The 25,817-nt window shown below is 47.2% G+C and overlaps 1 protein-coding gene across 1 annotated transcript in view; it reads right to left on the bottom strand.

Annotated features, from left to right (window-relative positions):
* GATB (glutamyl-tRNA amidotransferase subunit B) overlaps positions 1-25,817 on the bottom strand; it is a 684,248-nt gene that overhangs the window by 220,439 nt on the left and 437,992 nt on the right. Inside the window, exon 6 of the mRNA XM_069242652.1 lies at positions 18,427-18,540. Coding sequence (XP_069098753.1) covers positions 18,427-18,540 — 114 coding nt within the window. The remainder of the gene's footprint in view (positions 1-18,426; positions 18,541-25,817) is intronic.

Below are 25,817 nucleotides of genomic sequence, written 5' to 3' on the forward strand. Positions count from 1 at the left end.
CTGTGACTCGAAAACACTTCTTTGAAGAAAAACAACTTGTAACACTCCGAGCCCAACACTAGATGGCAGACGTATGGATAGCATGTGTATCTGCAGCTACACATGCCATCAAAAATATATATATATATAGAGACACACCCACAGCTACATCTGCAGAGGGGCGATATAGTTGGCTGAGGATATAAAGAAACTATTCAGAATGTTCATTTTGACAGTGGTAATTCTTGTGTTGCATAAGTGGGGAGGTAGTGATTTGTATGAACTTGAAAGAAGGCATATGTATACTTTTTTCTAGTGTTTAATCCTCCTGCATGTCACTAAAGCGTTTCAACTGTAGAAAGGCAACTTTGTACTTGGCATATTTATTTATGTGCATTTCAGGAGTGAAAACAGACACTAAACATGCAAAAATGTCAACTTACCCTAGTGGACACCGACAAATTGTGACTAAACCTGGGTATGGATACGGACCTCACACCACCCTTTGAAGAAAACATATTTAACTATATTATTGGAGATGTAAGCTCCCACTGCTGCATGAAGTCTGCCAGATATGAAGTTGCTACAGTCACAACGTAAGTCAACAGACTGACAAGTGTTCCCTCTATTTTGTAACTGAATTGGCCTACCACACTATTGTATTGCATAATAAACTAGAACGCTTAAAGCGTCCGCGCATTCCCACCATGTGAGAAGACATTGACTGAGTAAAAGGACCAATGGTTGTGCAGTCCAGCTTCAGTATTTGAAACATACTCTTCTTGATGTGACCTTGATGAGACAGCAGCGCACCACTCCTATACTTCATGCCAACAAGATTAAAACAAATCCTTGGGGTTGGAAGCTACATTATCGATGTGAGGTAGCTGACAGGCACCAATGATAACAGCAGCAGTAGGATAAATGTGTCCTTGCCTATTATATCCAGCCTCATCAGATACTAAACATTTGGGCGGCAGAGAATGCCAAGTATATGGAGTCTGGGAAACAGAAGCAAGGTAACTAGTGCCATGTCTCAGACCAAGGTAATATGAAGAGAAGCTTGGCCAATCATACCATTCTATAAGGATCTAGACTGGAACCTTAACTACTGCTATATCGCTTGTGAGGCCAACTACTGTATCTCTACAACAGCAGTAGCTCCAACGTAAGTTACTCAGACCCTCATTCTGACATTGGCGGTAAATCCCGCTTACCGCCGCGGTGGCGAATATCCGTTTGCCATATTATGACACACACATACACCAATCCGACAGAATACAACCACATACACAAATTCGACAGCACAAAGGTCAGTGATAAAGTGGGGGTCCCAACACCCATACCGTTACGCCAACAGAACAATGTCCATCACAATATGACCCACGAATCATCACGGTGGACATTCAATGGCAGTAAACCATTGGAGGTACATACTGCCGCGCTCAGAATGGACACCCACATACAAAACACCACCACATTGGCCAATACTAAAGACACACACCTGACACTCATTCACACACCACACACCCACACCACTATAAAACATACACCCACCTTACCCACAACCCTTTACGAATACAAACCATTGCCACGAGACTGACACCAAGACCACTGCGACAACTAGACACACACACCCATACATCCCTCACGCACCCCACTACGCACACCCAACTACATTACTCAACACACACTCACCAACACACAACACTCATGTCCCCACAAAGGCACCCCCGTTTCACCGATGAGGAGTTAAGGGTCATGGAGGAGGAAATTGTCAGGGTAGAGCCACAGCTCTTTGGAGTACAGGTAGTGCAGATATCCATTGCAAGGAAGATGGACCTATGGCGGAGAATCATGGACAGGGTAAACGCTGTGGGACAGCATCCAAGAACAAGGGACGACATCAGGAAGAGGTGGAATGACCTATAGGGGAAGGTACGTTCCATAGCAGCAAGGCACCAGCTTGCCAAACAGAGGACTGGCGGTGGACCCACACCTCCTCCCCCACAGCTCACAGCATGGGAGGAGCAAGTCTTGGCATTACTGCATCTTGAGGGACTCACTGGAGTTGCCGGAGGACCGGACACTGGTAAGTCAACATTTACCACTTATCACCTCCAATACCTGCATGCCATCTCACACCCTCATCCTCACTCCCATCACTCGACTCCATCCCACATACTGCACCTACATATGACTAACCCCAATGCCAAGTCCTGCATGCTATACCACTGCATGGACAGCCCTCCCAGCCTCCATGGACACCCATCAAAAAAGCATGCACAACAAAGAGAAACTAACAATCACACAATACATCACCATACACAAGCAAAAGGTGGCAGGGCAACACCAACAACAGAGGGGAAGCCAGGGATGTACAATATGTCACACACATGAAGCATAATATATCACTTATATCACTTATATCCCCACAGGTACCCCAGCCAATGTCAGCAGAGAGGAGGTGCCATGACTATCCAGTCCCCCCAACAGAAGATGCCCCCAGTGATGAAAGTAACTCTGGACTTCAGGATCTAGATGACCTACCTGGCCCATCATGGACCACTGGACAGCCGGTCACCCATGCCCACTCACAGTCCACCACAGAGCCTCCCCCATCAGGATCCAACACCACAGCATCCATCCAGCGTACCCACACCTCTGTCCCTAGGGCACGTCAGTCAGCAGTGTGCCCACCTGTACAGGGACCCCAGGCCACACTTCATACCCAAGACAGTCAGGGACCTGGGGTCAGTGGCAGTGGGCACACCGTTCAGGGGACAGAGGCACAGGCCAACAGGGACACTGAGAGGACTGCTGTGCGCCAAGGGAGAACAGGACCAGGGAACCGACTCTCCAAGATCCTAGGAGCCTACCAAAATTCCCAGGACACGATGGGCCAGATCCTTAACAACGTGCAGGGGAACAGGCGGCTGCAGGAGGGATAGTATCAGGGGATCAGAGAGGACTTGCAGGCCATTAACACCACCCTGATCTCCATAGCAGGGGTGCTGGCAGACATGGCCAACATCATGAGGGAGGCAACAGCACACCAGCAGGCCCCTACCGCTAGCCAGTCCATTGACCAGCCCTCCACTTCCGCTGCAGCTAGTGGGCAGGAAGCCCCACAACAGGACCCACAGGCCACCAGCACCCCTCCCTCTTCAGAAGGTGAACCACCCTGCAAACGTTCCCTGTGAACCAGACAGAAACCAGACACTTGCCAAGACCACCGCCAGGAAATTAGACTCTCCTGATTGTCCCCCTTGTGTCCCACACTGTCACCTTGTCCACTTTGAACTGCCTTTGCTCCCCTTCCCATGGTCCCCTGGATACTGCACCTGTGCTACAAACAGACTGGAACAATACCCTGAACTTTCCTCCATCATCACCCCATTCCATTGCACTTTCCCCTCAATTTCATAGCACTACAATAAACACCCTTGAACACAACTCAAAAACTAGTGTTTTATGTATTGAAAATGTGTATTTATGGAAACAGTCACATCTAGTGCAAATGAACTTTACACTGTGAGAGCATAGACATAATGACCTGTAGTTGGCTGTAGTCAGCACATCAGAACACAGTTGTTATATCACCAACATCTGTAAAATGACAATCCATAGGTGACATTAAGCAGAGACGCAAAGGAAGTTAATGCCATCATGCTACAGCCACACAGAATACACCAATAGTCATAGGAATGTGCAGATCCACTGTCTCACCTATGTGTAACTGGAAGTACTGATAGATAACTGATGATCTGTTGTCCTCATCCTCACCCTCAGCCTCTTCATCCTCACTGTCCTCAGGGTCTACTGCTGCCACAGGGGCATCTCCAGTCTCCTCCTCCTGCAGAAAAGGTACATGGCGTCTGAGGGCCAGGTTGTGCAACATGCAGCATGCCACTACTATCTGGCAGACCTTCTTGGGTGAGTAGCACAGGGATCCACCTGTCAGACGGAGGCACCTGAACCTGGCCTTCAGGAGGCCGAAGGCCCTCTCGATGATCCGTCTGGTTCGCCCCTGTGCCTCATTGTAACGTTCCTCAGCCCCTGTCCTGGCATTCCTCACAGGGGTTAGCAGCCACTATAGGTTTGGGTAGCCAGAAGCAACTGCAAGTATTAAGGGACCACATTTAGCCTCAAACAATCCTATGGGGTGTGGCCAAAAGGTGGGGACCAAGGCTCACCTTTTAGCCACACCCTGTGCCTCTGTAGTTTGCCATCACATTTGGGATGCTGCTATTCCTCAGAACAAAGGCATCATGCACCGACCCAGGATACTTAGCATTGACGTGGGCGATGTACTGGTCCGCCAGGCACACCATCTGCACATTCAGTGAGTTGAAACTCTTACGATTCCTGAACAACTGTTCATTCTGGTGGGGGAGGGACAAACGCAATATGTGTACAGGCAATCGCCCCAATAATATTGGGGATATGTCCCAAAGCATAGAATCCGGCCTTCACAGTGCCCAAATCTTCCACCTGGGGGAAAAAAAATGTAGCTGCACATGTGTTTTACCAGGGCAGACAAGACTCTTGCCAGCACAACTGAGAATATTGGCTGTAACATTCCTGCTGCCAAGCCCAATGTCACTTGGAAAGAACCAGTTACCAAGAAATGGAGCACTGACAGCACTTGCACATAAGGGGGGATCACAGTTGGATGATGGATAGATTAGAACAGGTCTAGGTCCAATTGGGCACACAGCTCTGTGATTGTGGCCCTGTCCAGTCTAGAGGTGAGGATAATGTGCCTGTCCTCCAGTGTAGCTAAGTCCACAAGGGGTCTGTACTGTGGTATGTCTCCACCTCCTATTCATTCGTAGCGGTAGGTATCAAAGGGACACAAGAGTGAGTAGGCTGTCACAACTGGAACAATTGAACCACAACTTCAGTATACTTGGTGCACTTATGTAATGGGACAGTGTTAATGGTGAGGTATGTGCCAATCTAATCTGTGACGCAGTTAATAGCGATATAACCGTTGCCCCTCCCCCCCGAAATGGTGACCGCCTGTCCTGTATGTGAGGAAATTCCGCTGACGGTGGGCGTCGTGGTGGAAGGGGGTTTTGCACAGCTGTGCAATTCCTTATTAGATAATATGGGGCTCTATGGAGTACAGTGGCCAATGGGGTGCTGCGCCGGCGGTGACGGGGTACACCGCCACGGACATACCCACCATTTTTTATCTGATTCCTCACTTGTTTCCTGACCTTCAACAGGAGAACACCAACACTGCGTGTGCTGCTGTGACCTGTGCCTGTAACCCACCATTACCCGTGTGACCGGGGAAAGGGCCCCTACCTTCACTTCAGAGGAGTTGAAACTAATGGTGTATGGGTCCTACCCCAGTACGGACTGCTGTATGGCCCTCCAGACCAAAAGGTGAGCACACATTGGGCATGATGCATGTGGGAAGGATGCATGGGGATGTGTGTGCAAGCATTGTGTCATCAGGGGGGCGGGGGAATGTCTTGTGGTGGTGTACATGGTGTGCGCCAGGCGATGTATTTGCCAATGGTGATGAAAACAGGTATAGTGGGCCAATAGTGTGACAGGCTGAACTGTTTGTTTAATGGTGTTCTCCTGTCTGTATTGCCTCTGCAGGTCAGCGCCCATCAAAAGAAGGGGGTCTATGACAGGCGGAGCACCAACTGTCGGAAACGGTGGGAGGACCTGAGACGCTGGGCACGGAAGAACGCAGGGGCCCAGCTGGGGATGGCCTCCCAATGAGGAAGGAGTGCCTATCGGAACCTGACTTCCCTGATGGCCCGCATACTAGTGGTGGCCTACCCTGAGCTGGATGGGCTCTTGAGGGAATCACAGCAGCCACAAGGGGGTGAGTACAATGGGGATCATTCCAAAATTTGGCAGGTGGGGTGGGATCCGGGTGGTTGATGCGAGTTAGTGGCTGCCCCTAAGGTCAGGCCAGACATTGCAGCGTGGGTCAACTCTAGGGTAATGGGTGTATATCAAATGCAGGTAATCTACCTTGTTAGCATTCCATTTCAGGCAAAGCTTCATGGGTACCAGGAGGGGTGCAGTTGGCGGTGTGTGGCCCTCATCTTGCCTTAGCATCTAGCCATATCACTGGCAGTGCAATGCATAGTGCTTAAGCCTGTTCCCTGTGTGTGACAGTGCTGTGTATGCCAACTGTGGTGTTGGTGCAGTCATTGACCTAGTGTTTCCTTTTTCTCTCGCTCTCCCCCCTTTTTGTTCTGTCATCCTATCCTTGTGTGCATTAGCATCATCTGGCAGAGGAGCAGGGGCACCAGTGACAGAGGGAGCTGCATCCCACAGGACCCAGGAGTCAGTCTCCACTGACGCCGAGGGAACCAGTGGGAAGGAGGGCAAGGGGAGCACCACAATGGAGACAGGAGGCGACAACACAGACTCAGATACCTCCTCTGATGGAAGCTCCCTGGTGGTGGCGGACACCTCTGTGGCCACCCCAGCTGCAGGTACAGCTGCCACCCCCGTACCAGCACCGCCCTCCCAGTAGTCCCTCAGCTAGTTGCCCGTGCCCACTCACCCAGGAGGGTGGGCATCTCCTTTGCCCCAGGCACCTCAGGCCCTGACCCAGTGAGCCCTGCTGCCCTGACTGAGGAGGCCATTGACCTCCTGAGATGCATCTCTGTAGGGCAATCAACCATTGTGAGTGCCATCCAGGAGCTAGCATCCCAGATACAGTAATGCAATGCATTCCTGTAGGGCATTCACGGTGGATTAGCGGCCCAACAGAGATCGATTCAGGCTCTGGCCGCCTCTCTGATAGCAGCCATTGTCCCTGTTTCTACCATTCCCCCTCCAACTACCACTTCCCAGTCCCAGTCTCGTCAACCCCAACCAATCCTAGGCACACATACTGACGAGCATGCACACAAGACAACACCCAAGAGTGGCACAGGCAAACACAGGCACCACGCTTCATCCCACAAGCACTCACGCAAATACCAGACAGATGCAGAAACAACAACATCCACTGCCTCCACTGTCTTCCCCCTTCTCCTCCTCTGCCACCTCCCTCCCAGGCATGTCTGCACTCACACATGCATATACTGCACCAACATCCACCACCAGCATCACCATACCAAGCAGCACACACACCTCACTAGCAGACACCTCCACAACATCCATGCATGCATCCCCTGTGTCCTCTTCGACCCTGTCCCCCCTCCTAAAGGACACAAACGCAAGCACTCACACACCCAACAGCCATCCACCTCAAATCAGCATACTGTATGGACAGTATGCTGATTTGAGGTGGATGGCACATGCACCCAAATCCAGCAGACATTGACCTCCTACAACCACTCCCTCAATTTCCACTCCCAACACTCCTCCCTCCTCCCACCCGCCCTAAGAAGCTTTTCCTTGCCCAACTTGACCTCCTCCCTCCTCCTCCCCGGTCCTGCATGTAAGGGGAGGGTCCCAACGAGCCAGCCCGGCACCCCAGCCAAACAGTCCACGGGGACAGTGGTGGCACTGACTAGTCGTGGTGGGAAGGATATCACACCTCCAGCCAAGAAGGGGAAGGAGCCTGCACCTCCAGCCAAGAAGGTGAAGGAGCCTGCACCTCCAGCCAAGAAGGGGAAGGAGCCTGCACCTCCAGCCAAGAAGGGGAAGGAGCCCTCGACTCCTGCCCAGAAGGCTAAGGACCATGTACAACCTGACATGAAAAGGAAGAAGCCATCAACCCCTGCCAGGAAGTGTAAGGATTCCACGCCCCATGTCCTGGAGAGGACAAAGCCCTCTACTCCAGCAGAGGCTGTCAGGGTGACACCTCCACCACCACCAGTGGTCACCGGGCCCCCTCCGCCAGCTGAGGAAGTGCAGCCATCACCACCTGCAGAGGCTGCCCAGGAGTCACCTCCATCTTCCACCACAGTGCAGCCATCACCACCAGCGAAAACCATGTAGGCCACCCTCCAGGAGCTGCTGTACGAGGAGCCCCCTCCAGAACCAGTGGGAAACTCACCCACTCCAGAGACCGTGGCCTTGCAATCTCCACAACAGAGTAATGGGCATGGAGCCCCCTCCAGAACCAGTGGTAAGTCACCCTCCTGAGATACTGTGGCCTTATTTATTTATTTATTTAATGATTTTATATAGCGCACAGCTACCCGAAGGTTTCCCGGCCTTGCACTCCCCAGGACAGAGTAATGGGCATGGAGCCCTTCCAGAACCAGTGGGCAAGTCACCCACTAAAGAGACCGGCGCCTTGTACTCCCCAGCACTGAGTAATGGGTATGGAGCCCCTCCAGAACCAGTGGGCAAGTCACCCACTTCAGAGACTGTGGCCTTGCATGCGCCAGGACAACGTAATGGGCATGGAGCCCCCTCCAGAACCAGTGGGAAAGTCACGCACCTGAAAGACCATGGCCTTGCACTCCCAGGACAGAGTATTGGGCACGGAGCCCCTTCCAGAACCAGTGGGCAAGTCACCCACTCCAGAGATCGTGGCCTTCCACTTCCCAGCACTGACTTATGGGCATGGAGCCCCCTCCAGAACCAGTGGGCAAGTCACCCACTCCAGAGACTGTGGCCTTGCACTCCCCAGCACTGAGTAATGGGCATGGAGCCCCCTCCAGAACCAGTGGGCTTGTTCCCGACTTCGGCTGAGGTGCCTGTCCACTTGCAAACTGATGCCCCTGCAGAGTACTATCCAGATGAAGTCAGGATTCGAGTTGGGCCTTGGATTGTGCCCTGTGGCCATGTGGGCCCTTTGAACATTGGACTGGGCAGCGTCCCTTTGTGTACATGTGTACATATCTGTTTCACGGACAATTTGATTATCTATTAGCTGATGATATAAATACATTCACCTTGGTGCATTCCTGTTGTCCTTGCATTATTCTGTCGTGTATCGGGTGCAAATTGTTTTTCGTGTGCAGCTGGACGTGTGTATGGTGTGTGTGTGTCGGGTGTGTGATGTGCGTGTTTGTGTGTCACTCTCGTTTTCCTCCCTCCCTCCCTTGTGTGCTAGGTGACTGTACTCGCCGTCATCGTCTTCGTCGGTGTTCCAGGCACACAAAGGGCAGCACTTCAAGCATTTGAATCTATGAAAGCTTCAATACTAGAGAAGAAGCCATGACTTACATTGATCTCCAGTATTCGCGTATTTCATAGATTCACAAGCTTGAATTATTCTGGTTGTCAGGCTAGGAATCCTACCCTGATGACTGAGACTAAAACAATTATGTGAATCAATATAGGCTAAACACCTTTTGCATTATTACCAGACACCCCCACCCACAGCTTCCTTGACTTTAAGCCTAATGCCCATAGAGCCAGATACTATGCCTTGAACAAAATACTTTGATTAGGAGCGCTATAATAGGCCTTCCATGTTTGTCAGTGAGAGAGTGGTCTTTGGGGATGTATGAACATGTGGCCACTGAGATACCTGCTGTTTGTAAATGCAACACTTTGGAAAAAAAATAAAATGAAACATTATTTATAAGGTAACTTTTCATTTTCTCCAATTTAAAAGCATTGAGAAATATTATTTTGTTCTCACCTTCAATACTGAGTTGGCAAGGAATAAGTTGAATACCTTAGTGATTCAGTTCTTCACCTCTGTGCCCTGAGTCATAAATCCGATTGCAGCACTGTTCCTTATCAGGCGCAGATATCTGCAGCCTGATGATAATAATATAAAATAAACACAGCTTTCTCTTGAATTTAAAAGGAAAAATGTGGCCCTGGGCTTATTTAAAATTGAACTCCAGGCTGTGAGCTACTCTGAAGGGAGCTACTGGGAGCTCATGATCGACTGGTTGGAGACACCTGCTGTAGAAGCAATAAGATGCACAGAAACAGTCATGACCTCTTCTCACTCCTAGCCACAGTCCCAACAAGGAGAAGCAGCACAATCATATTAAGTAGCAGCGCAGCCCCCAGTACTTACCATAGCACTTTTTTTTTACATAAATTATATTGCCTTATATGAATTCACAACATATGACCCATTATGTCTATACATTCGAACATTACACAATACAATGACACTTTTTTCATGTGAAAGAGACTGTATAAGGATAGAAGCTGGTTCCAGTGCAGAAAAACAACTGCACAACATATTGCTAACTTTATTCCACATTGCCGCCCCTCCAATCAACAAAACTGTGCTACCTCTCAGTAACTATGGGCGTGTGAAGGGTTGTGCATGAAGTGTATGTGATTTAATGCAAGTACGTGTCAAAGTAGTAGGAAAGTATAAAAGGAGCATTTGTGATATTGGGGGAGCGGTTCCAGTATCTTGCATAGTTAAGAAAAAGGGGATAGTGTGCATACCTATGCCTACCATGAAAAAGTGAGGGAGATAAGGCCTTTAGTATGGCCAGGATGTCCTCAGTGGGAATGAATAATGCCTCTCACTCTGTCTCTGACACTTCATCCTGTGCCCTTCTAGCAGCATGTCCCATGCAAGCGAGTTGGGCCTTTTTCGTAGTCCTCTATACTCCTCTCACCTTCACACCATGCTTTTCGTCAGTCCCCAATGTGCTACTTCCTCTACCATTGAGCGACCCATAAGGTCCTCAGAGATTTCCAGCTTCTAGTTATTACTCGTTTCGCCAGTAATAAGGCCACATCAATAAAGCGCATTGCTGCTTTAGAGCTCTTCAGCCACGGATGTAATCCTAAAAGTGTGCTGGTGTATCTCACTGGGTCATGCCGGTGAATTCCGTCAGGGTTGACGATATCTCAACCCAGTAAGCCGACAACGAGGAGCATGACCATAACATATGCATAAGATTGGCCTTTAAATCTCGAATCACGTGAGACTTTCTTGGGATATTCTAGAAAATACACCCATTCTTTGTGTGTGGATTCTCTGGAAAGATCAGCCTCCCATTTAGTGTTTAGGGAAACCAATGATACCTTGAAGTGGGCTAGGAGTCCCCACTGGAGCCACTGCACTAGGTGTCTACCATGTCCCCTGGTATGCAACGCCTGAAGCAGGCTCTCTCCCATCTAACGCCCAGTACCACTGGACATAATGAAGAATGCTGACGTGTTAAAAAGAGGGCTTCTGGTAACCCTTGTGCATGTACAAAATCAGTATGAGACAATAATGCTCTTGTCCTGAAACAAGCAACACACCATCAGTACTCCCTTGTGTTCCCAAGGGCCTAAACCACGGACGTCAGTGTGTCTGAAGACATGGGGAGACCGCACAGTGGTATATTCGATGCACATGACATCATGGAGCCAGTGTATCTCACTGCCATCCTCCACTAGGCCAGGGTTATGTGCAATAAAGGGGAACCAGATGGGGTCAAAGCAACAACCGGGAACACCAGACAATGGAGGTGGCCACAGCTGAGTCATTCCGCGTGTAATCTATTTCTTCCGTATAGCATCGGGCCAACCAGTAGAACAACCATTGTAGCTGCCTGGCTAAAGAATATGTTTTAAATCTGAGAGGCGCCCAGGCCCCTCCATCTGTCTGCAACTACAGCTTAGCAAGGCTTACTCTATGGCATCCGTCTCCCTAGGCAATCTCCACTAGCATGGTGTTCAATAATCAAAAAACCCATGCTGGCACTATAAGCAGCAAGTTCACAAAGTGGTACAGCAAGTGTGGCAACATGACCATCTTTGCCAGTGCCAAGCGCCTTGCCACTGATGGTCAGTGTGATCCAGAATCTGATTTGAGATCCCAGTAAGGTGATCTTGCGGATGAGGTTACCTTCCAGGAAGTCCTTAGCTTCACAATATATTTGAATGCCTAAATATTGGAATGTTTGTGGAGCTATCTGAACTGTGTTGTCCCAAGTGGTAGTGTGGGCTTTGTATAGCAGCAGTGATTGTGACACCCACATGAGTAGCCCTGTAAACATGTATCTGTGTGAGCAGTTTTAAACTACCATTTCGACCTAGGAAGTGCACCTACTTGCCTGGTCCAAACCTTCCCTTTTACCACATGTAAGTCACCCCTAAGGTAGGCCCAACGCAGCCCCATGAGCATGGTGCAGTGTACTTAAAAGATAGGACATGTGCTGGTGTGTTTTACATGCCCTGATAGTGAAATACTGCAAAAGGTGATTTTCACTATTGCAAGGACTATCTCTCCCATAGGGTAACATGGTGATTGCCTTGAAATACCTTTTAAATGTAATTTCCCATTGGGAGCAGATTGAGATTTGGAGTTACGGGTCTTTGAATTCACAATTTAAAAAACCATCTTTTGATGAAGCTGGTCTTTAAATTACAAGCTTGAAAATGCCATTTTTAAAAAGTGGGCATTTTCTTTCTTAACCATTCTGTGCCTCTGCCGCACTAAGGAAAACACGTCTCGTCAGGATGACAGTTGGCCTGTTTGTGAATTCACTCGACAGTCACACAAAGGGAGCTGAGGTGTGCCCTTCATATCCTGATGGGACTTCCTGAGCTAGAGTGGTGGGAGGAGCTGACACTTGCACCGGAATAGGACTGTGCCTGTCTTTACACAAAGCAGTCTCCAGCTATTGCGTTTTTAAGTGCTTTACTAAGATTTAATCTTTGAAAATTCATATCATTGCTTGTGTATGTTGGATTTTTGTCGTTCTGTTCTTGTTTCACTCAGATAAATATTGGCTATTTTTCTAAACTGGTGTGGAGGACCTTTGTGGTGTTTTCACTGTGTTAGTGTGTGTGTGTCTACAAATAGTTTACACATTGCCTCTGAGATAAGCCTGGCTGCTTGAGCCAAGTTACCAAGGGGGTGATTAGGGTTATCTTTGCTGTGCGACTCCTTTACCCTGACTACAGTGAAGGTCCCTACTTGGGCAGGGTGCAAACCACTGTCAACGAAAGATGTAATTTCTAAAACGAGTGGTGAAAGGGGGCAGACCTGCTGAGTTCCCTGCGATATTTGATAAGAGTCAGAGATGTAAGGTCAAGTTCAGGCCCTGGCCGTGGGTGCCATGTATAACAGGTGCACCAACTGTACATATGCTGGGGGTAGTCTGTAGAAGACCAATGCGGCCATCATGAAGTCCCATCGTAGGGTGTCAAAGGCCTGATGAGTATTAAGGGACAGCCAGCAAATACGTACCACTCTCAAGGTGTCTCCATTATATGAAACAAGCGACCGATACTGAGGAAGGTGCTACGTCAGGGAACAGAGCCACATTGATCAGTGTGCAATAACCTCAGGAGCAATGGGAGCAGCCTACGTGCAATGATTTTACTTAAGATTTTATATTCATTGTTTAAAAGTGATAATGGTCTGTACGAGGTAAGCTCCATGAGAATTCTTGTGTCTAACACAGAAAATGGGACCCCGGCACAGCGTCATATTGCAGCACCGCTCATCTACACAGAGCAGGATATGCAAAATAATTCCCCTCTACATTTTTTACATAGTTTCTGAGCCTCAGTGGCAGTGAAATGGGTCTCTTGCAAGAATGTGATATATGTGTGAAGCTCATGTTACTGGGCCAGCACCCTATGCCGTTTGTACACAGAGCCCAAACCCCATACATTCCAAGTAAGGATGATATAAGCATTTAAATATGCAGACATTGCATCAATTGAGACACTTCTCCAGGGACGGGAATGACAGTTTCCATTATACACTCCACAGCACTGCTATTACATATAGTGGGTGAATAAGTCTACATTCACCCAGTACTGGGTCAAGCAATACAATGTAGTTTGGCCAGAAACAAAAACACCAAACATTCACATATCAACCATGAGAAACTGTGTGCCTTTTCCTAAGGGGCATGCAAGACCCAGTCCGAAGGGTGTGTCACCAGCACATGATGTAATCACGTCAACTATTGTGGCCCTTGTGGGCCCAGAGTCCCAACAGTACGAGTGAACCAAGCATGTTCATCGCAAGCAGAAATATCCAGCAGTCAGTACGGTCCATGAGCTTATGGGGCCCTCCCACAGAACAGAACCGCAGGTGGCAACTTGAAAGGAAAACATCATTACATATTTATTACTCACTCATAATCTTCAACCCCGTAAGTCATGTGTCATCTGTGGGATAATTGAAATCCCTGCTGCCATCTGAGTCTGAACCGCTGCTCTGGGACAAGCTGGAGCTGATGGGGTTTCAGGCGAGTCAAAGAGAGGACGATGATCGGATCACCTCCTGTCATCCCTCTAGGACCTGCTGCAGGGAGTGGGCTGCACCAGAGACATCCCGATTGGATGCCTCTTGTCATTGTCTCTGTGGTGCTTGCTGAAACTTTGATGGTTTAGGTCTTGGTGGCCTGTGTCATTGAGAATCCGGGAAGTGCTGTTCCAGCAAGTCCCACGCCCTTTCTGGTGTGTTAAAAAAGATAGTGTGTTGCTCATGGATCACCTTGAGCCTTACTGGGAATAACAAGGCATCCTGAAGGCCAGCTGCACATGGCTGCTTCTTAATTTCTTAGAAAAAAACATGCATATGTTGGACAGTGAGTGTGTAGTCCATGAAGAGAGAAACCCTGGCATTCTCAAAGAGGAAGGGCACCTTTTCAAGTGCAGCATGTAGCACTGTATCCCGGTCTTTGAAATTAAGAATCCTGGCAACTCAAGGTCATTCGCTTCCGGTATGGGCCATCTCAAGGGTACCCAGATGCACTCTCTCCACTGTAAACAGTTCAGACAGGACTGAAGGGGCTACCGAAGTTCAGGGCCAGTCCTCTATGAATTGAGCAGCGTGGAGGCCCTCCGGGAAGCCCACAATTTGAACATTATTGCCTTAAGCTCTCCCCTCCATGTCATCTGCTCTGTCCTAAAGCTGTTCCTCCTGCCGATGCAAGTGGGTGAGTTATGGCGTGTGTTTCACCTCGGGGATGGTCAGTTAATGTGTTTTGACTCTATTAGCCAGTTTGCGCTGGTCGCCCTTGAGAAGGCTGATGTCAGTCGTGTTGACCCCCAAGTGTTGCTCGATTGCCATAGGAGAGTCACATATTCCTTGGAGAACGATGCCCAATTTGTCCATGCGGGTTGCTGCCATTGTGGGAGGAACACAGTCTTAGGATGTTTGGGTCAGCAAGTTCTCGAAGGGCAATGAGTGGAAGCGGGCACAGGTATCCAGTTTCTCTGGTTTATTTCTGGTGTGCCCCATGATGTGTGTCAGTGGCTTTTGGGTACAATATTCTGCAAGCGAACGTGTGCCTCTCTGCAGCCTCACTGCCCTGGGGGACCTACAAGTTTACTGGGGAGGTCTCAGGCTGCAGGGAGAGGGCCACGCTCTCAGTGGCGGGGCAAGGCACCATATTGCAGAGGAGAGAGCTGAATTGTATTCCCAGGACTTGAAGTGTAAAGCGGTAGTGCATTCCAGAGTAACTATCCAGGTAAATAGCTAGACAGTAATCACTCCCCGCACAAGTCAGACCCCCCAGTTACTGCCTCTCCATACAGCTGGAACAAAAAAAAAAGGGAGGGGAGAGGGGGTACTTCTTGGAGAATTGTGCTGTCCTAGGTCGCGGTGGTCATCCATGCCACTCTGAAATTGGGCGCTCAGTTCAAGGAGAGTGGAAGTACAGGAGGTGGGCCCCACGTCTTTCCACAGCTGGTTTGATTGTGCCCCCAACAGGTAATCAGCACACTCAGTTTTCTAGGGCCACTGTGCAGCCAGCACAAGTAGGACCAGGGCTTCAACACAGTCTTTGGTGTGCGGATCATATCTGTAGGCCTATAGGTTCAGTCCACCGGGGGTGCACTGCAAAGGCCCCCTTCCATAGATCCGGCATTGCTCCCCGTTTGCAGCACCCCAGCAGCTTTAATGAGTTCAGCTGAGGTTCCTACCATGCCTGCCACCAAGAACAGTCTAGACATTGCCTCTTCCGGGACCCATCATCCAGAGATGCCAGGGAGCTGAGCAGGCCCCAATGTATTCAGTTTGCGATTTGCCCCTGTAGTGTTGTCTGGGCTGCAGTGGTGTGCCGGATCACAGAAGTGCTCTCTCAGGATGACAAGGCCTGCATGTCACTACAGGCAGATCCGTGAATACGTAGGGCTTCCCTCCACAGGTCGAATACAACGGCTCAGGTTGTTGATGGGGGCCGCCAAAGTACGGTGGGCACAGTGTCTCTTCACCTGCCAAACAACACGCCACATGAATGCTGCTTATGGTGTTTGCAAGCTGGTTCCCGTGCTGTGTCCCGCTCGCTTGGGGGGGGGAGGGAGAGAGAGAGAATTTGGAAGGGGGGGGGGGGAATCGGAGGACTTCCAGACTGTCCACGGCAATCACACTTAGGGCCAGATGTAGGTAGGTAAACAATTGCGACTTGCAATTTGCGAGTCATAGCGACTCGCAAATTGCAAATCGCAATCTGAGATGCAGAAAGGTGTCTCAGACACCTTCTGCGACTCGCTATGGGGTCGCAAAGACTCACCTCATGAATATTTAGCACCACTGCCTGCTCTGAATTTTTTATTTTTTTTGCATTCACAAAGGGGAAGGGGTCCCACTGGGACCCCTTCCCTTTTGCGAATGAGTTACCATCCACTTCAAGTGGATGGTAACTGCAAGTTGGTTTGCGACCGCTTTCGCGGTCACAAAGCAACTCTACATCGCGATGCGGGCGCAAATAGGAAGGGAACACCCCTTCCTATTTGCGAGTCGGAATCACATTTTGCATGTCAGTACCGACTCGCAAAATGTGACTCTGCATCGCGTAAGGCCTTTTGCGTCTCGCAAACTGCGTTTTTCGCCATTTGCGAGGCGCAAAAGGCTTCCTACATCTGGCCCTTAGTCCCTAGTCCAGCCTGCAGGCCTCACAGCGAACCAGCCACCATTCTTAGCCTGGCGCTTGAGGGTACAAATCAGCGCACCACACTGCATCGCCTTTAAAAATCAATGTTGGGAGTCCCCCCGCACATAAGGGCCGTCAGCTCTTTGGTTTTGTAGCTCGATGCTGCTGGAATCTAGAATTCTGAGGTGGATTACGGGGCTCAGGAGCTTTCAACTTATGCAACGGCCATCTTAGGCAGTTAGCCACACCCTCTTACAATAGCACTTATACTGCAGACATCACCAACACTAGTGCTTCTTTTGTCAATTCCATAGCAACACCCTAGGCTCCAGAAACCAAGATTGTGTGCGTAGCCTTACTCAACAGTGGCTCCCATCACCACCATTACTTGGACTCTTCCTGAAGCAGCCTCAGGCTGCTGGAGAGGGACGGAAATGTCACTCATTGCCCTTCACAGTCTCAGGAAAACAGGCATGCACTATGCAGGTTACACACAGCTGCATCAGACATGGAAAACAGTAGTATGCTAGCAACCCTGTGACAGTAAATGCACTGCCTCACAACAGAACAGGGTTTTCACAGGCTACCTACATGGGGTGGGTTGAGTACATATGTACTGTCAGCAGCTCCCATGCAGGGGCAGTATCTGGAGAAAGAAACAGAGGCCCAAGAGAAGCATGAGGTAACAGGCCAAAAACATCAGCAACCACCACTTGTGCTGCAAACACTTCAGTGCACTGCTCTATCTATGAAGTCAGAAATCAGTGCCATACCAATGACAGACAAATACCAAAGGAAAGGAGTGGTTTATAAATGTCTTGTTCCCTCAGGTCTATAGCGGAAACCATGTGAACAAACATGATCAATCTTCAAAAACACAAGTAAAGGTTTAAAAGAAATAGAAAATTGGAACTAAAAGAGAACTTTAACATCTTAGCTCAAAACGCATGCCAGATAACAAATCCCAATAAACATTTCCTATTAGGAAAGAGAACACAACTGGAAAACAAGACACGATTTCTTGCATTCTTTTTTTAATTTGCAAGGTTGCCTGTGGCAGGACAATGAGGTCCCTGCTATCGAGGGCACAGGTTTTAAAGGCTATATTTTAATATTTGTATCATTACACAAGAACGCAAGGATAATGACCAGATTATTTAAAAGTATCCAATCGGAACTACCTGTCATCATATAAAACTCTCCTAGAAACACAATACATGAGAGGTCAGAAATGTAATCAAAGAGGAGCTAGTCACAGTGTAGTTAGGTTCCAAGCATAATGCAGTAAAAACTCATATCAAAGCTTCTGAATCCAAGCTATGATACGAGAGAAGGGGAAAATGTTGTCTGCATGTAATCACAATCTTACACATAATGATATTTCTCGCAATTTAGTAGAATCTTGTGAGGGAGAAATTAAATTTTTAATAGTGATCTATTTTCTTTCATGACACATAATCAACAAGAGCTGCTCTTTTATGTAGTTGCTCTTCAGGGCCATCAGGAATCATCAAGGTTGCTGGGCGCCATCGTCCAACGTATACAACTCTAGCTATGAAACCACACCACTTAAAATGGAGGACATTGTAAATGAGTGTAAAATGTTCATGGTGTATACAGAAAACTGTAACAAAGAGGACTCCGAAGCGCAGAAAAAGATATAAGGGGAGAAGAAGAAATCTTCTTGAAAACATCATTGTGCCGAATACACAGAAAAAGGAAAACAAGACAAAGCGGCTGAAATCACCTATAGCTTTTGCCAGGAATCGTGCACTATTGATGTTCTTCACTTCTGTCCTGACACCGTAACTTTCACCAGGACGATGCACAGATATGTTGGCATCCACTCTTAGTTGTCCCTCTGCGGATGAAATAACAACAAAAAAAACATAAATTAATGTGGGACATTCTATAGGTAAGTGGCAAAACCTTCACATGGTATACTGAAAGACAGACATACACACATGAAATACAAAATATTGTGAAGAGGCCATCGGTCTAATCAACTATTGCAATAAATGTTAACGACTCCACGTGGCTTTTCATGGAACATTTTGAACTAGTAATGTAGTAGGGTAAAACATCTGTAAACCAGATAGGAAAACAGGAAACAAGATGCAAAAAGCTATTTTTCTTTTTTTTTTTTTTAACTCTTTTTTTATTGAAAACAAAACTCAAGTTGGCAAGTACATACTTTATCCATTGAAGTTCAACACAGGTCAGCAGCGACATTACATAAGTTATCGAATTGTGACACATCATTTCTCTGCAGTTTTGGCGCCTGTATGGCCTGGTTACAACTGTCTAAAGGCACCACACATTTGGCCCGATTCCCTCTATCACAATGTGTGTACTTGGTCAATAATCTGTATTTTAGTGTCCCCTTGGATCGCAAACCCAGAGAATCTTAAAATCATAGGGTTTGTGATGGCAAAATGGCTATTTTTCTTTGCTTTAAACCCATTTTGTGAGTCGAAATAGCCTTTCTGACAAAATGGGGTTTATGATCCATTCTGAATCGGATTTAGGAGGATGTGTGAAAAGTGCGTCCATTCCTAACTGAGTCACAATGGCTTGTTATCAATGGTTAGCAGCCACAACTGTTGCAAACTAGTGATCAGTTAGGGCCATATGTACGAAGTATTTCTGAGGTCGCAAACAGCCCGATTTCCAAAGTCGGGAATTTTGCGACAACCAAAAAGTTTTTACTCATGCACAAAAACCCAGACTACGATTCTCCAGAATTGCAGTTTGGGTCTAGAAATCGCTAGTTGGAATGGACATCCCTTCCAAATAGCAATTTCAAGTGTCATGTATCAAGGTTCTGCAACAGAAATACAGTTGCAAAACCTTTATATATTACCACCAACTTGGTGGTATTGCATTTGTAAATTGAGACCCCTTCCCCTTTTTGAATGTTGGAAAAACATTTTTTAAGAGCAGGCAGTGATCCCAGTTTCATTGTCTTAAGGAAAACAGGCTGTGTTTAAAAAAATATAGATTGCTTTATTTAAAAGCAATCACAGACATGGTGGTCTGCTGACCCCAGCAGGCCAACATCCCAGTGATGGCAGAGATTCCTATTGGGTTGCAAATTGCGACTTACCTTATTAATATTCATGAGGTAGGTTGACCTGCAAACTACTAAGATTCACAAGTATGAAACTAAATGTTTCATACATAAGGAATAGCGATTTTCAAATAGCTATTTGGAAACCACTAATCCTTCTCGGTGTACATCTGGCCCTTTATGACACCTCAAAGAAGGTGGCAGCTGATTCATAAAATAGAAGGTTGTTTCTTAGGGACAACCTTATCCTTTGTAAATCCTGTAAAATGACCTCAAGCGTGGGGGTCGAACAGACAGTGGTTCAGAGGACCACTGTCTGCGCCACATTATATTTTCCCAAATCGGATAGTTTTTGGAATCACCACTTACTTTAATTTTTTAAAAAGGGTCACATTTCTAAATCCAAACAGAGGGAAGGTTCTTTGCATCTCTGCATTCGTAGCCAATTACTGGGGGCCCCAAATAGTCGCATGCTTAATTAATATTAATTAGGCAGGTCAGTCGGTGGCCTTGTGCCACCGGACATTTTGCGGTGTGACCTACTAATTCAAAGGTCAAACTGCAAAATAAGCACAGGCCACCTGACTTATTACACTGGGCCTCTGATGAAAAGGAATGTAAACATCACAGGCTATATCACGTATCTAGAACAATAGAGTGATCTAGAGTCAAAGTATTGCATTTTGTCTCTGTAATGTTCAATGAAACAGCACATTAGGACAGGGAATAATTTATCAATGCGCATTTGTTTGGTAACATATATGATAATGCCACTGTTTTTACTTAAAAACAGTTAAGAGTTGCCCCATTTATTTAGTAATCGGTTCACTTAAAAGTGGAGCCATAGACTTTTCTCAGACTAACCCTTTAGGAAGGAACACAAGCCAAACAAAATGCAAGTTTTCAGGTACGACCTATATTCCATACAAAGGCTTTTCCATAGGTGGTACCACTCAGAATCACCCAGAATTCAGGTTTACAGCTAAGTGCCAAAGGAACTGGCGGATCATAACTGGTGGACAGTACCAATATAATGAGTGAAACGGCAGGGTCAGTTATAAAATTACCAATTTTCAGAATGCTTTGGTTTCTAAAACCCTTACTGCATTGGCTCTGTCCGCATACTCAAACGGAGAGAACAAAATCAATCAGAGTTATCAGTGTGCAGATCTCTAATTCGGGACATTTTCGATAGCAGGAAAGAGCATTCCACAGTATGGGGAGCTCAGAAGCAAGGAGGAATCTGTGACTAGACAGAGTATCCATCAGAAACTCAGACTCGGGGCAGAAGAAGCAAACGTGTAAAGGAGTACAGGAGTACTTTGCTCCACTCTAGCAGGAATTTATCCCCCCGAGAGAGCCTTCTTGGATATTCCAGTGCACAAAATTTCTGACATTGCATGTTTTCAATTGGAATGAAAAAATCTACCAGGAATCTCCCTGCTGTTGGAAGAAGCCCTGTGCCACCTTGGAGTACAATCGCCATTTCAGATCCTTCAGGTATCGCTAGCTGAGATTTTCCACTTTGGTATTTAATGATCCCACCAAGCAGTTAACAATCAGGGAGATGCTCTGAAGCTCCAGCCTAACCAAGAGATCTGACCAGGGGCTCCACTCTTCCCTGCTTGTGGCAGTACCACATGGAAGTGTTGAGGTACACAAGAACCTGTAACATCTTCCCTGTGATCAATGGTAGGGAGGCCTTCAATGACAAGTGAATGGCCCACAACTTAAACAGATTAATGTGGTCAGGTTTCCTCTGATCTCTACCTTTCCAAGATGTCCTCCCCAATCCAATTATGATGCATCTGTTATCAACATCAGATCTGGGAGGAGAAGGGATAAGGGTCTGCCACTGGTCCAATTGCGGTCGAGCAGCCACAACTGTAGATCTGCTGCAGTCTCCTCCGAAACATGGGTGGAATCTGACAGGTTTCCTTAGTGCAAAGCCCACAGAGACTTCAGATTACACTGCACAGTCTGCATTTACTATCTGTCATACTTGAGCAGGGTGCAGAATGCAGGAGGTCAAGGGACCAAGAGGCCTCAGAACCACTACCACTGAGACCCAAGACTTGGGCTAAAACATCAGGAACATAGCCCTAATGTCCTGGAATTGTGACAGAGGAAGGCCCTGAACAGCACAGTGACCAAAGCAGCTCCTAGAAAAGGAAGTCTCTGTGAAGCAGCCAGATATGACTTCAGCACGTCGATCAAGAACTCCAGCAATGTCAAGTAGTTCACCATTGTCTGGATAAGGTTTACGACTGACTGGGGTGAACCTGCTTTCAACAGCCAGTCATTAGGGTTTGATAAAACTGGCATTCCAAACCTCTGAAGATGTGCTGCGACTGCCCCCGATTACTTTCAAGAACACCCGAGAGGTGCTGTTAAGGCTGAAGGGAAGAACGGCAAACTGAAAATACTACTTGCCTACCTTGAACCACGGGACATGTACATGAAAGTAAGGATGCTGCAAGTCCAAGGCCGCGATCCAGTCACCAGGACCCAGAGCAGACAGAACCTAGATAAGTATGAGCAGTTTGAATTTGTCCTTCAGCAGGAAAGATTTCACAGAGAGAAGATGTGAACATCGGACATAAGCCTCAATCCCTTTTCGATATGAGACAATAGCATCAGTAGCAATCAGTCCCACTTTTCACATCCAATACCCTTTCTATGGCCCTTTTAGACAGTACTGATTGCACCTCTCGCAACAAGATAGACAGGTGTTGCCCTGAAAGCTGCTCTGATGTCCACAGAAGATGCAGCATGTCAGAAAGGAATGGAAGAGCATAACCCTGTTGAATGATCCAAATGGTCTATCTGTCAGATGTAATAGTCTGCCACCCTTGGAGGAAATGTCTGGCCCTGACTCATGAAGGCAAACTAAAGCGGTTTGGATGCTGATGCCACAGAGGATGGGTACTGGTATGATCTGTGCCCCTGGTACCTGCATGTTGACTGCTTGACCCTCAACCTAAAGGACCGGGTTGACTAATGTGGGATTGGGGGGGTCTCTACACCAAACCTCTTGAGTAGCCCCAGAAGAGTCAAAATTCTTGAGGAAACTGTCTGGAAGGGTTCGAAGTCCAAAACATCTAGTTGTGGCTCAGCCTTCTCCTTGAAGGGTTCCAAGGCATAATCCACCTGCTCACCAAATAGGAGAGATCCATCGAAAGACATATCCATAAGGGCTGCTTTAACATCTCCAGTGAGTCCTGTAGAGCTCATCTATTAGTGCCGATGGAGCAACACACTAGTGCCAACAGCTTGCCCCAAGCAATTAGAGGTATTCGGGCCGGAACAAATTACATATCTGGCCGCATCCTGAAAGTTTTCAGACAGGGTGGCCCAAAACCCCTCACGACCATTGGCATGATCTCGCTGACCATGTCCCAGAGGACAGATGTAGAATATCTAAGTAGGCAACTGGCACTGACCAACCTTAAGGCTAGGTTGGCTGATTTGTTTCCTGAATGCCTCAGTCCTTTTTGATTCTCTCTCCAGGGCAGAGGGTTGTCATGAATGAATTGAGGTTCACCTTGCAATTATGTACCACTAGACCTTCTGGAGTAGGAAGCTGAGTCACAAAATGGATTAGTGTCCTGAACCCAAAAACCAAAGGCACACTCACTTGGTGCCGGTCTGTCACTGACATTTGTTTTTGACTGTCACACTGTTTAAATCCTGTAGTTGTGGGGGGGAACATTGTTACCTTGTACACTGGTTTACATTTTTTTGGGAGACAAAACTGGTCAATCTGACAAGAAAATAGGGGGAGGAACTTCAAATCCCCATTTGATGGTGCTGACACAATGGGACGGACAACAGTATGCCATGTGGCGCCTATATGCAACTCTGCTCAGTCACTCATAGTGCAGAAAGGAGTCACTGCAGAGCCGCATGCCACAGTACTACCTGCCTGCATGCGGGAGCACTACTGTGAAAGCTTTCCAGATGCTAGCACTTGGGAATATTCGAGAGGTGAGGAATATCAAATTAGAAGTATTCATCAGAATCATAGGGCCATGGAAACTGAAGCATACAGAGAATACTTATTACTTTTATCTCACCCATGGTTGTGATAAGGGCCTGCAAGTCCTATGAAAAATGTAAAGACATAAATACATTGGGTCAAGGAGGCACTTGAATTATACACTACAATATGGGATATTAAAATTTTGGCTACATTTAGCCTGGGATCTTAATATCTCCAGGTAAAATTCAGATGGTCTCTTGAGAAATACCTAAAACCTATTCCCTTGCAGGGTCACTGAAGACTGTATCTGATGCTCGGGTTCAGCACCTCACCCCTTGAGGCAAGCACCCTCAGAATGAGTGATTGTGATGAGCTCATTCAGCTCACTTTCTCTTCTGCTTTCGTTGCAATGACCTAAGGAAAAAATTTAAAATTTCCATACTCCAAAATAAAAGGACCTGCCATGTCCAACTGGAATTTTTAACTTCATGTCACTTATTAAGGTAATTAACTAATATGCTGTCATACAGTTTATATGGAGGGCTTGGCACAAAGTCACGAAGACATAAATTCACCTCTGGTAAGAAAAGGATGCATTAGCAAGTAGCAATAAGTCTTATTACTACTTTAAGGAGTAAATATATAATTCTCCTTGTATGTTCTATGTTTGATATCAGAAAAAAATATAATTTTTTTTGGGATCAAATGGCAAAATGTTCGTAAAATTCAGAAAATACAAATACACTGAGCAGGACGGGAACACGTTCCATGGAAGACAGAACATCTCTTTCTGAACGTTGGCAATATTACTAGCATCTCCTCACATTCAGGAAGGCAATAATAACTCAACTATTTTCAGACATCTATTTGTGAGCTGCCATGTGCTTGTTTACCTTTAGTATAGCACTATAGAAAAGATTTGATTGACTGATCTGAGAAGAAGAAAGTAAGTTACTCCAGTAGTTCTCCAGTATTGGTATCTTTCATAGATTCACGTGCTTGAATCATTTCCTACTGTTGAAGTTGCAGTCCTACTGTATCATAATAAAGCAGTATATATCATTATCATACGCTATAACGGCATTGAACAATCACTTTAATAGCCTATGACCTTTTACAAAAACAAACCAAACTTCAGCCAAACAGGCAATAGCACCGTCTAGAACACTCCCAAGAGAGGCTGAGTCCCTCAGATGTTCAAAGCACAAGTGAAAAATAAATCCCAAGCTATAAGGGGAGCCTCTCCGGGGAGAGTGGCATTGGCCAAACTTCAGAGACAGTCCACGGATGGAGGGCTGGTGGTCCCATACTTTGAAGCATATTACTTGGCAGCACAGCTCCAATGGCTTACACAGTGGATAGCAAGCAGAACGGACCCAGAGGCAATAGTGAAACCATTTACCCCTCCGTGGGCAAGGTTAATGGAGGTGTTGTTGGGGACCTGAAGCAACAAGATGGGGACTCCCCTGAATTTAAAGTCTTAATCCAATGCTGGACAAGCTGTTTACGTAAAATTAAGATTAAAAACCACTACTCCCCAGAGCTGCCTCTGTTGTCCTTACTAGCATTGCCCCATAGGGGTGGCTGGGATGGGCTCTAAACCTGGGTGGTGGCGGGGATTCAGACAGTGGGAGCGCTGTTTACCGAGTGGACGATGACAACATTTGAAGCCCTTAAAGTGGAGTTTGATTTACCAAAGAGTCATTTTCTACTCTACGGCTCACTAACTGCTAGCATTCGGGGGCACTGGCGGGAGGGATTGAGAGAGCCCCCAATGCAGACAACTTGTACTTACCTGGCGACTTCCGCCGGAAGCCTCAAAGCGGTGACAAATTTATATGGCAGGATACGGGCAGATAAGACCCTTCCATTGACCCAACTTAGACTCAAACGGGAGTGTGATCTAGGCACCGATATTCCTGACAAAACATGGGAGCACATATTAGAGGGCTTCCTCAAGATGACTAGAAATGCTAAATTCAAGCTCATTAACTTTTACGTGCTGCATCAGGCTTATTTAACCCCTGGACAGATCAACAAGTACTTTGGGACGGACAGAGCAAATTGCCTTAGGTGTGGGTTGCAG

The sequence above is a fragment of the Pleurodeles waltl genome, chromosome 1_2 (genome assembly GCF_031143425.1).
Source record: "Pleurodeles waltl isolate 20211129_DDA chromosome 1_2, aPleWal1.hap1.20221129, whole genome shotgun sequence".
Lineage (NCBI taxonomy): Eukaryota > Metazoa > Chordata > Amphibia > Caudata > Salamandridae > Pleurodeles > Pleurodeles waltl.